At 32.0% G+C, this 13546-nt stretch overlaps 1 protein-coding gene across 8 annotated transcripts in view; it reads right to left on the bottom strand.

The window, feature by feature from the left end:
• Positions 1-629: 629 nt before the first annotated feature.
• LOC119832975 (kinesin light chain) overlaps positions 630-13546 on the bottom strand; it is a 46895-nt gene continuing 33978 nt past the window's right edge. For 5 of the 8 annotated variants that reach the window (XM_038356820.1, XM_038356818.1, XM_038356817.1 and 2 more), the window contains 8 exons: positions 12721-12854; positions 12155-12279; positions 11615-11740; positions 10768-10846; positions 6886-6995; positions 6053-6169; positions 5155-5238; positions 2705-3844 (listed from right to left, as the gene is read on the bottom strand). In XM_038356820.1, coding sequence (XP_038212748.1) covers positions 3752-3844; positions 5155-5238; positions 6053-6169; positions 6886-6995; positions 10768-10846; positions 11615-11740; positions 12155-12279; positions 12721-12854 — 868 coding nt within the window. In that variant the 3' untranslated portion in view covers positions 2705-3751. Of the gene's footprint in view, positions 1078-2704; positions 3845-5154; positions 5239-6052; positions 6170-6885; positions 6996-10767; positions 10847-11614; positions 11741-12154; positions 12280-12720; positions 12855-13546 lie in introns of those variants that run through there. The other 3 variants (XM_038356813.1, XM_038356816.1, XM_038356815.1) reach the window with 3 other exon arrangements.

Here is a 13546-nt window from a genome sequence, read left to right on the forward strand (position 1 = left end):
CAGACGGTCACAGTAAATAATAAATATATTGCATTTACTGAGACTGTGGGTGTTGGAAGTAAACATAAATATTTTGAAATAAAACCGACACAATAAGGGGGCGTCCATATATTACGTGAGGTGTTTAAGGGAGGGGAGGGGGGCAAGTAAAATCTTTCCAAATCTCACTTGGGGAGAGGGGGAGTTTTAATAAAATTTAATAAGGGGTCAAAAAATCCTGAAAAACGTCTCACGTAATTTATGGACGCCCCCTAATATAAGGTTTTTATACAAATGTAATAGCCTCCTGTGGGTTTGTAATTTGCTTCAGAGATTTTTATAAATATTACGATATTCATTACCACCATAAAATAATGCAGTTATAATTATCCAAAGATTAGACAATTATTACTGTGGATTAGGCTCTAATCCAATCGTATCGTGCATATTTAATTGTTCATAAGTTGCATCCATACAAACACAAGTTTTTTATGTTGATCAAATAAAGTTATACGTATATAAATATATCACCCTAAATTAGGATGGAAATAATAAGACATATTCACATTATTCTTTACTATTTTAAAATGATCTGCGATCGACAATACAGTAGATCAAAAAGCCAAGCGGATTAAATAACTACGTTGAAATTTTTTTCGTTATTTTTTCACCACTAATTGCGTTTATATCACAATATTTTCGAATACAATTTCAATTCTTCGTCAGTTACCACACCAATCTATATGCGCCATCTTTTAAAAATTAGTCAATTAATGACAATCGCTAATATCTCACCAAATATCCTTGCACTTTCATAACAAACATTTTTGCGCTCAAAAATTATTCAAAGTTTCAAATCATGTCAATGAGTGCTACAAGTACGTGCTATTGTCTTTCCTTTACTACCTATATGGTATCCTATCGTATCTAAACATGATTATTCAATGTTACATCCCAAGGTACTATCATGATTGCAGTGAGAGTATCCGAACGAGGGTCGTAGTGACGTAGACCAGCAACGCTCTTGTCGATGGTCGCTACCGTTGGTTATCTGTGCTGGATTTATTGAGCTCTGACAGGGAGCTTGCGCGCTTCATGCTGTGTAAATGAAAATTGTTTTTCAATGAATACAGGTTGATATAGATTTTTCGTGATTTTATTGATGCTTTACATAAGCGGCTAAGTAGATAAATGGAATCTTTTTTAAATCATGATTATAGCGAATACAGAAATAACATTCTACATTTATTTACGTTCCAGAAAATGTACAGTATTTTTTTTAAGAATTATTATATACTTTATGCACTTTTTATTCTCAGTATAATAATGCAATGGTATGTTACGTAAATATATCAACTTAGATACTTGCCTACTAATTTGCACACTACTCTAAACTTTTCGAATTTAAATGGTAAATCAAGTTTTCTACAAAGTATTTGCAATATTAAAAAAAGCCTTTGCGTGATGCGTCACTATTGACAAAAGCACACATAAAACTGACACGTGTCAGAGCGTGTAGTGACACAGCGCCATAGATTAAACAAAAAAAAGCGTGGCTACACAAACCTGTCAGGATCAGAGAAGTCTACGTCAGGCAAGTTCACCGAGTGTCTTCCAGCAAGCCGATTGAAAAGTCTGACGGAAGTTCGCCTCAAGGACTGTCCGATTTTCGAGAAACTAGCGCTGCGCGACACCGCGGGAGCCTGCCCCGTGTTATGCAACTTATACTCCATTTTAGGGACATGTATCAAGCAAGGGGCAAATGCGACACAGGGTTAATACATTTTTGCGCTAATTGTCGTTTTAAATATGCTACATGATTACAACTACCAAAAGCGGTTTTTATGTACCGAGTGTTCATGAAAATGACAGACAGACATTCGATAGATAGATACATATAAGTTTCGATATGAATAATGTTATGTTCAGGTGTATTAGGTGTAATCAGATGTTCAGGAACATTATCAATGTTTAATTTAAACATGTTTCATTAGACTTAACTTATGTAAAACGTGTCAAATGACAAATTGACTTAAGATAGGCGAGTGAATCATGCATCTATATGAAGATTGAATCTAATGCACATGTGTCTAACCGAAAATAATAAATTAATAATGTGTTCGATAACAGAATTATTTAGTCATTAATTTGTACATTCGATTATTTATTTGTTATTACTAAAAAGCTGCAACAGTATAAATATTATAATGACATATGATAAATGACAGAAGAGTGCGTACGTATCATGGACGTTTTCGGTGGAATCGGGAGTTGCCACTATAGCAAAAAGAGTATCATGTATATATTTTATGTATGAATTATTTCAGAGGTTCGGATCCGCAATCAAACAATTGTTTCTTATAATCAATCATTGTGACGGTTATGAGTTAACTGTTGTCTAATAATCATATGTTGATAGCACACATGTATGACATCACGCACACTAGCTTTAAGAAGTTGGCACTTTTTGTTATCCCAATTATATTCTATCAAAAGTATAACATCTAAGAACAAGGTTGAGTTTGTACCATTTCAATAACTGAAAGGACATTGTCGAAAGTTTTATTCGCGTTTAAGATTGTCTTTTTTTGGAAATGCGATGCATTTGCAAAAGAATTAAACTATATAACATTTCAATTCGCTGGTCATTCATGCTTGCGTATGGGCTATAAATTGCATAACACTGTAGACGCCTTATAAACAAAAAAAATAAAAACCAAATACATTCTGTTATATAAATATTTATTAACAATTAAAAATTATCATTCGACGACGCGGTTTAGTACTATTGTGACATGGGATATAGAAATACAGAGATTCTTCGTATATTTATTTTTGCGATCATTTTTCGTATTAAAAACTTTAAATTCTCAAGCATCCACGTACGGATAAAATTAAAATATCAATTATATAAAAAATACTATATTTTAAAATCTCTAACATAAAGCTTATACCGAAACATACGCTACACTGGAATGAAGATTAATAAAAATAATGACATTTAAAACAGATTAAAAAATCCCGGCTGCATAGATAATTATAATACACAAAATCCGACGTTTACAATAAAATCACATGCATTCTCAACTACGTAGAACACATTCAACCATAAAAATATATCAGCAAAATGATTTTAAAATAAGCAAATAAAATAAAATCGTTGTTTCAACACACAGACTACAAAATATAATATAACCTCAAAATACGCCACAGATAAATGCAAATTCGATTGATGCGATAGCAATATTTTGGAGATGCATTTGCTAAATGTCATGAAATTAAAACATAACTGCATTTTATCCATATATATTTATATATTCTCATCGGGACGGTATATAATATGATTATTTAAACAATATATTTTTGTTATTTTTTTTGTTCTTATTTATCCTAACACATGCTAATAAATAAATCTATGCTATGAGAGCCCGTCCTTTTGCGTTTTATAGTGAACTAAGGTTACCATGCTAAAAATAATAAGACGTACAATGATAATAATTATAATCTACAAAATACAAAAAGGCGGGCTTTAGTGAGTGTGAAGCGTGAATTCTCTTTTTAATGAGCGAACTTTGGAAAAATATTTTATAACGCACGTTATTATGTAAAATGACCGTATATTTGTATATGTATTGTAAATCTGCATTTGTCTCGCTAAAAAAAATGACGACATAATTTGAAACATCCAAAGTGTAAAGAATTCACGCGATAAGCGAGTGAGCACTTAAAATAGGCATCTATAACTTAAATCTAGGCTATGTCTATGTCTAGGCTACTGGTGCGGCGCATTCCCCGTGTTGATACCTAGCGCATTGAAAAGTTTCGATTTAAGATTCATGCGTGGTTCGCTTGCTTGGTTCGTGCCCTATGGACAAAAACATAAAATAAATGTGCAAATCAATAAAAAAAAGCAGTGACGTAAAACGGCAACACTGAAAAACAAAGAAAAAAAAAAGAAGCCTGTCAAATTAAATTTGGTTGGAAATTGTCAGAAAACAAATATTAATTTATGAGTTATTTAAGGATATTTTCCTATTAGTAAAACTGTGAATGTTTAAAATGTAGTATTTTATAAACCGAAAAACTGAGTAATTTTTTACGCAATTTATCAAGTACTACATTAATTATCTGATACATTATTGATGTTAATGGAAAATAGTTTATTTTCTACATCATATTTAATTCGAGAGATTTAAGAAAAAATAATCATAATAAATACAAAACATACACAATCAAATAAATTTAAATAAATATGCAAAGGTAAAATAATGTTAAATACAAAATCATAATAATATTTACACTTACAATCAAAAGCATAAAGCATTTTAATAAATTATGAATGACTACGACTTGTATATGATTCTTATTATTATTCAATGAAATATTATACGACATACCATGTCGATGTATGATAGTCTTAAATCCACAATAAAACATGTAAAAGCAATTCCCTTTTTCACAATGGCAATGACTTTTCGCGATGTGTCAAAGTAAAAAAAAAAACAAATGTTCCAAAAACGCAACTGACAGATCAAACCGCGCCAAAAATTCCCGCCAAAACATCGTATATACAGCCAATGACATTAACCCGTACGGTGATAAAGCAATGTGGACATGATACAGTGCGATTTGCCAAACGATACAGCACACAAATTTTTTAAGGTGTTGTCGTTTTTAAGTAGCCTCGTTTGTTAACAATTACTAAGTTTATACACGCGAAATTAGCTCTGTTCGTCTCTTCTTCACACCTAAACCGTAGAATTCATTGGATGAAATTTTGTACAATGAGAGTTTGTGACCCGTGAAATACAAGATATTTTAAAGTTTCTACCCCAAAAATCCCACTTGGTTATACGGAGAAAACTACATTTTCCTTTGACTACGCGGGTGAAAAGCTTGCGGAGAGCTAGATTATAAATTCTCATATCACAGTGTAAATTGCTAGGTTAAGAACAGGACTAAAAATAATTTGAAAGCTAATTTTTATATCTCCAAGTGATAGCAGTAAGGCGAAACAACGTTCGTCGAACCGGCTAGCATTTTTAAAATTCAAAACAACACAGCATTCAACAGCGAGGCACTTAAAAACGCAACACCGCTGTCCCCTCCCCACCCCCGCCCACCAACAACACCCAACAACAACAACAACAGCTAACAACATCATCGCGCACCGACCGTGATCTCTTCGTGGTGCTCCGGCTCGAGCGCGTCGCGGCCGCGCGCCGAGCGCCCGCGCGACGCCTTCATCATGTCCAACGCCTGTTCAATGCGAATTCACTGTTTTTGTCGTGTTTCTTTTTCGTATAACCAATTTGTGTCTTTCGTATAACACATTTCGACTAATTTTGACCAATTTTATTAGAAAAAAAAAATGGAAAAACAAAAAAGAATTACATGGAATGACCTTCCACTGATCTATCCGTTTCTCTATCCGTTGACCGAAAATCCCTATGAGCAATTTTCCTTTAACAAAAGTTCATCGTTTCTGAATTCAAATTTTTCAGAAATGACGAAAAAGAGATTCGCATTTCCTATGAAAAATATGTCATAAAATATAATGTAAATGTTTCAATCTAAATGTAGATGCATTCGACTATTTATAATTATAAATAAGAATGGCTACGTAAATAGTCAATTAAAATAATATATACAATATTATATATTTTAATACTATAATTCATATATAATCAATATAACATACCTACAACTATTAAATAGCAATCATGCATAACCTCAAAAACAGAAAGATCTATAGAAATTTGTACCATTACTGATTATGTACCTATAAAAAAACACAACTGTCAATGTCAAACTGACCTCTTGGCATAAAAAAACGTCTGCGAGTCAAAAACATTTCCACATTTTTATGACAAGCTTAATTACTTATATCTTATTTTTTGTGTGCGTAAACATTTTACCAGTGTCATGTTAAATTTTCATCTTGTCATAAAATAAACCTTGTCATAAAATTAACTTTTTTATGCCAAAGATTCTTTTTTTTGTTCACACTGATAGTGACATTGACAGTTACAGAGCATAGATAACAAAGAGCACAGATAATAAACAACGTTACCTCCTTCCGGCTGCGCAACGCGCAGTCCTCTAATGTCTCGGCCGCTTCGTACTTGCCCTGACGCCGGTAGAGGGCGCCGAGGTTCTTCAGCGTGGTGGTCACTGTAGGCGAGTCCACCTGGAAACATACGGTTTTTTACATTTTTATGACTATTCTAGCTGACCGGGCAAACGCCTTACACTTGTCATTTAGCGGTATGAAAAATAGATGTTGGCCGATTCTCAGACCTCCGACGGCTGGACCGATTCTCATGAAGTTTTGTGTCTAATTTGTACTAATCATCTATATCGTTTCATACCCCATGAATAATAAGAGTAAAGCAGAACAACGTTTGTCCGGTCGGCTAGTATTACTGTGAGAAGACAAATGAAAGGATAGTGATTTTTCGGTGTGCTCCGTACCAAAAAAGAGATACTTTCTACATTCACACTGAAATTATAACCTCAACTAGAAACTCATAATATTGATCTTAACTATGCTTTAAAAAACCCATAAAGTATTTTCAATTCCAAAAAAATTTTTTTTTTTATTAATTATCGTGTAATATATATAGTAGTAGTGTGTATACTCTTTTAATTATATCGTTGTATATTCTTCTAATTGTGCACATTTAGAACAAACAAAATTTGCATTCACATTCACAAAGATAAATAGTCCAGAGACAAAAACGATAACTTACATTAATCAGTAAAGCTGTAGCTTCCTAGTGGCAGGTAAAAGAATTTTTAAAAACATCGAGTGGCTTTTTGACTTCATTCGTTAAGTTTAAAAATACAAGTATTTCGTCTAATAATACTATTAGTGTAGATTTGAAGAAAAAAAAAACAACCTACCTTAGCAGCTTTGTGCCAACCGCCATACTCCCCGTACGGAGCGTTTTCCTTCTGCAAATGTTTATTTTCCTCCCTTTCCTCTGCCACTTGCCAGATCGGTTTGTTGTCGCCTGTTCAAGAAAATTATAAATTAAAACAAAACTGTGCGTGGTTATATATAATATATGATAAACAACATAAAAGTAAAAAAGCGGTTAACTTATTAATTTAAAAAGCATTTTTAACTGTTTCCTGTACGGACTCAATTTTATATCTCAAATGATAGATATGTTTTTAAATATGTAAATTAAAAAAGGCATATCCATTACAGACATCAAGCTTCAAAACGAATTTTCATTCATTCATAAATATTCTTACAATCAATCAAAACAAAGTACCTCCGAGAGAGAAAGAGAGAGAGAGAGTATAAATCTTTTCAAATAACTTGAGTCCGTCCAAGATTAAAGTGACACAAGCTGGGAAGGCGTGACACATTCGACATATCGACTGAGAACTATAATATAAAAATTGCATCTATTAATCAAACAATCCAATATGTTCGAGATATTCAACAAAATATGGCAACCTTTCCTACCTGTGCCACTGTCAAAAGAATCCAAACTTGTGTCACTCACCTAACGCCATTAACAAGCCATCCCGAACGTAACAAATAGGTAAATGGTAATGAAATAACTCAACGAACTGTACAATAATTATATTTAACGCAAACTCGATATAAATTCTGAAAAAACACTACAAATCAACGATTTTTTTTTATATGTTTTTTTTTTTAATAAAAATAAAACTAAGGCACATTTTTGGCAAATTCACTCGTTAATCACAATATTCAAACATCACATACTTTGGCAAAGCTTATATAAAACAATGTAAAAATTAATGTATTTATAAGTGGACCTAAGTAAGCAAATTTATGAATTATGATTGGCAAACTAAATTTATCTTTATGACAATGAGATAAGTTTTAAAATTGTATTAATCCCGTTTTGAGGTAAAATATTGGTATTGTAAAAAAATATAATTGATCCATTTATAAGTAAATTAATAATGGTAAAACATAAAATAAAAACTTAAGCAATTCAAAAAGTATATTAGAGAAATATTAACACCTATCAATGTATCTATAAGCATACCTACTCATCCAATTATACATTCAAATAATGTAATACATAGAATGTTCACTGAATTACAGCTTCATAAAAAAATAAATTATTACGAGGTGTAATTAAATCAGGAAATCTATTAAAATGAAAAATCTACACAACACTTTAAAATAAACCTCAGTTAAAAAGGAAAAATCTAATTAAACAATAAAGAAAATTAACAAGTGGTAGCTCTATAAATGTTAAGATCTTTAAATGATCTCATCTAAAACTGCTTAACTCTAACATGTATACTTTTTGAATCGTCATACCGGCAGTATAAAGCTATGATCGAGTTCACAAAAAACACTTTTAACGGGAAAAGCATTCGTGATTAATTCAAATTTTCACTTCAATTGCGAAACGTCACTTTCACAATCAAGTTCCATAATCTATGGCCTTGTTTATGTATTTATGTGTATGTTGTATCCACAAAATTGGAGCGAAACAATAACGGTATTTTAAAATCTATCACATGCATCAAACATTATACAATTCTCATAATATCGTCTATCAGTATTTGGGTGTTATATTTTTTAAAAATCTACAGACATTATTGTACCAGTATCATGTAAAATAACCTCGCGATAAAGAATTTCTTTAATTTGTACAATGCATAAAATAATAATATTAAACATATTATACAAAAATATAACAGACCTTTCCTTAATAAAAGGTGAAGATTTTCCAAATGATTATAAAAATTATAATTGTACATTTATTTCATTAATTATTATTATATTCATAAAACAAATAAACTCATTAATTAAAAATAATTAATATCCAAATAGCAATATAAAGCTTTCTATTTTTTTTTTTTCGTTTTCTAAAGCAAGCTGCGTCTATCTCTACAAAAACATTCGAGTATTAACCAAATGCAACAAGAGATCTAGGAAAAAATAGGAATTCATTCTACATTGAGGGATACTTTTTCCATTCTACAAATAATATCGACATACAAAATCACATGCAGGTAACTAAGTATTCATTCAGTATTAAAAATATTATCAAAATAACGCGTTTCTTTGATTAATGCTAATATCGTAGATATTTCTATAATTGGAGTAGATAAATCATTAGAAAAATTCACAAAAAATAAAAATAAAATTTATTAATATTTTAAAAGAGCAACCACAGAGTTTCTTGTTTTCTCATTGTAGTAACTGCTTTCTGAACTGGTGTTAAATCTTAAAACTATGCAATGACGATTCAAAAGTGCTTCTATAAGAAATCTAACTGAATAAATAAACGTTTGAGTTGGAGTTGAACAGCATGCTATCTCACTTTCACCAATGCGATACGTAAAGGTGTGAAGGGGACGGAATATAATCGAGCGATAACAATTCCATTCTTTATCGGCACTTGTCTCATACAAATCAAAATAACATTATAAAATTATATCGTGTCATCGTTATGATATTATAGTTTATGCGATTTTCATAATTAAACGTTAATTACGATATAATTTTTAATTACTTTCGCACAGAATTATTGAATAAAATACTGAGTGATAAAAATATATACAAATAAATAATTTACCTACTCCAATTATAACGTGATTGCCGTCAAACAAATATTAAATTAATTTGAAACTACATATAGTATAAATAAATCATAGCCCGGTTCTGTATCATTCAGACTTCATTAAAAACTTTGGCCGTCTGTATTAATAGAAATAGCTTCGAGGAAATTTTCAACATAGAAAAAAATATTTCTATCTATATTTTTAGAGAAAGGGTGAATTTTGTATATTATCTTATATAAAAATGAATTTCTTTCGTATTTCCCTTTAAATATTGTTTAACTATAAAATGGAAGACAAGGATGTGGAAAGAATATTCGTTTGTTTAATTTTTATTTCGCATGACATTCACGAAAACATTATATCTATTTAATATGTTTAATTCACCCTTTCTCCATATTAATAATTATTTAAAATTATTAAATTATTATTTAAAATAATCCTTAAAACTATAAAGATAAAGGAATGCAGTGATAACGTATTGCACATCTTCTGTAAATTTGCGGATAATTATGTTATGGGGACGATTTGTTATTTTTTTGGCTTTTTTAATGACGCTATATATTCTGAAATCAATAAAAATTTAAACAACAAAAGTAAATTAAAGATTGTACAAAACAAAAGTATAGCTAAATAAATAAATATACACTATTATATTATATACATATACTATAAGAACAAATAATTAATTATATCCATCAAACAAGGAATATATTTTATATATTCCAATGAAACATGACAATTATTTACTGTTAAATAAATAAATATAAGCCTAATAGAGGATTAATAATGATTAATTAAATGATAGTAATAATAGAAACAAACACACAATGCATTTATTATACGAAACAAATTAGGTTTAGATAGTTGGATTTATTATCTATTGTGCTAACCAAAAACAGTTTTTTTTTTTCTAACTATATAAAAATATTTATATATCTAAAGACATTATTATTTTATTACGAATGAAATGTCACATTTTTTTTTAAATAAATAAATGTTACTAACTATAATTTAATTTCATATTATCTGTTCCATAGCTTCATAAAATTTATGAATTTTGAACTCATTAGCAAAAAAAAAAAACAAAAATGACATTTAAAAAAATGGTAACCCCATATAAGAATTATCATTGCTATCCACAAAGATATAGAATCCCCTCCCATAAAGCATTATATCATTAAATTATTACATATAAAATATTGAATTATAATGACTTACCATCAATAGTTCCGAATTCCCTCTCGTGTGCCCGCGTCAACACTTGCTTGTATAACGTCTCCGCTTCTTTGTACTTGCCCTGTTTAAAAATAAAGGGACACTTTAGAGGGTAGAATTAAAAAAAAAAAAATTGTTATCTTCTAACACGTGCTCGCGACGGTCACGCAAAAAATTCACTAAAACTAAAATCAACACTTTACTATAAATCAAATAAACATCCCCACTAGGCCCTCATTTTGAAACAGGAGACCGATTACCTGCAGTTGGGATAAAAACTTCTCGTAATGAGTGTGGGACTATTATAATATTAATAATAAAACCCCCGACTCTATTGTTATTTTTGATTTAACAATTATACTGGGTTTATTAAAGAACCATATACCAATACTTTTTCATCACTACATGGTACAAATCAAAGTCGCTTCCCGCGTCCGTCCCTATGTACGTTCGTTTGTATGATATATCCTTAGATCTATAAAACTACACAACGGATTTTGATGTTCTTTTTCTAATAGATATAGTGATTGAAGATTAACTTTATATTATGAATAAAACAAACTTTGAGCACAAACCAAACGCATCGGTGGTTAGGAATGCACTGGAATGTTTATAGATATACAGATGAGTTATTCTTTCTTCATTCGAACCGCAAGGGATTGGAACATGCTTCCTGAGTCTGTGTTCCCCGACGAGTACAATCTGGGGGTCTTCAAGAGAAGAGTGAACAGTTACCTTCTAGGGAAGCGCGCTCCATCTTAGACCACATCTCAGCTTACCATCAGGCGAGGTTGTGGTCAAGCGCTTCCCTATCAGGAATAAAAAAAAAAAAAAAAGTTATGTACGGGACCTGTTTGAGATAGCAGGACGCGAGGTTGTTCTTCGTCTTGGCCACGTTGGGGTCGTCGGGGCCGAGCTTGCTCTCGTATATTTCGAGCGCGCGCTGGTAGTACTGTTCCACCTCCTCGTATTTGTTCTGGAATATTACAATCGTTATAATAACGTGAGTATTTCATTTCATTATGACATTGGCATATGTCAAAAGCTAGTTTTTTTTCTATAGCTTATATGTTATTCTGATTGTTTAGATTAATTACATCATAGGTTGCATTAATGCTGAGTATTATGGTATTTACAGTATAAGTATTCTCATTATTTGAAACAACTTAAAATCAATTATTGTATTGCACCACCACCTTGCTTTTTTATCCTCTCTTCCGGGTTCTTTGGGAGAGATCGCTTATAAGACCGCCCTCTGTACATTTTAAGTTAACTATTGTCACTTATAATTACAGTTTTTATGTTGTACAATAAAGAAATTTTCATCTAATTTCATTTCATTATTCGCTATATAAAAATTGTTTTTTTTTTAGGTCCAAAACTAAATCACCTGGTTCTGGCAGAGCAGCGCCAGGTTGTTGAGCTGCTTGGCGACGTCCGGGTGGTCGCGGCCGAGCACCGCCTCGCGGATGCACAGCGCGCGCTTGCACAGCGGCTCCGCCTCGCGGTACTTGCCTGGAACGCGACCGAGTCAGTGAGCGAATGAATGAATGAATGAATGAATAAATTAATGAATTATGTGTTTTTATGTGGGAGTCGAGCACGCTTCGGATCGAATTGGGCCAGCTTGCTCCGAGGAAGTACCACACCCCCACAGAAGACAGGGGTGAAATAGTAGCATGCGTAGTGTTTCGTCCGGTGGGTGGGGGAGCCGGAAGCCCGCTTCCTTTTCCTGAACCGTCCCAGTCCATTCCTTCTTCCCAAGCGTCAATCCTTTCCTCATCCCGTACCCATTAAAAGCGAGCAGCGCATTCACAGAGATACTACCTCTGCGAATGTTCATGGACGGTGGTGATCGCTTACCATCAGGCAACCCACCAGCTCAGTTGCCCGCTATAACATAAAAAAACATACCCTTAACTAAATTAAGTGCCTGAATATAACATGTAATAATACCTCGTTTTCCGTACAAGACTGCCAGATTGTTCAAAGTGGCGGCCACGGCCGGGTGGTTCTCGCCGAGCGTCTTCTCGCGGATGGACAGAGCGTCGTTCAGTAGATTCGCGGCTTCTTTGTATTTATTTTGATCCCTGTGTGAACGAAATAAATTATTCTCTATATTTTTTTAGATTACTTAAAATATGTATACAAAGATAATTAGAAATCATTAATTTATTTATTCTGTATTGCTCTTGAACAAAACTACAATAAATCTTAAGAAAGAAGTTGAAGAATTTTTAACGTATTTCAAACTCGATTTATTGATTATATTATTTAACCTGACTTTAAAGCGAGCGAGGTCACGGGGAAACATATCTCGGTCCATTAAAAAGTTTTTAATTATAATACTGGCGTGAAATCAAACATACTTTTATATATGTTTTTCAATCTAAATAATTTTTATAGTGGAAAATGCTTTTACGCACTCCTAAGTCCCTCGCCGACTAAACTCATTTGTGTTCCGTTGAGCCGCTTTAATGAGATAGTATCAAATAATTTCAATATTATTTTTGACAAATTAGGGAGAAATGTATTTATCTATAAGATCCATAGTTCTTTTGAATATTCTGTTGATATACCTAAATATGAGTGAATACATGAACCATTGACCATATTTCAAAACCTGGATTAAAGGAAATGAAAAATTCACTTAAAGAAACTTCTATTGCATCTAAACCTGAGCAAGACTATAATACGTGGTCCGAGGGTACCAAGCACTCAAACACTAATAATAAGCCCGAACCTTGTTCTTTTCCTTTGTCTTATCCCTTTATTTGGACGG

Source organism: Zerene cesonia, chromosome 16, assembly GCF_012273895.1.
Source record: "Zerene cesonia ecotype Mississippi chromosome 16, Zerene_cesonia_1.1, whole genome shotgun sequence".
NCBI lineage: Eukaryota > Metazoa > Arthropoda > Insecta > Lepidoptera > Pieridae > Zerene > Zerene cesonia.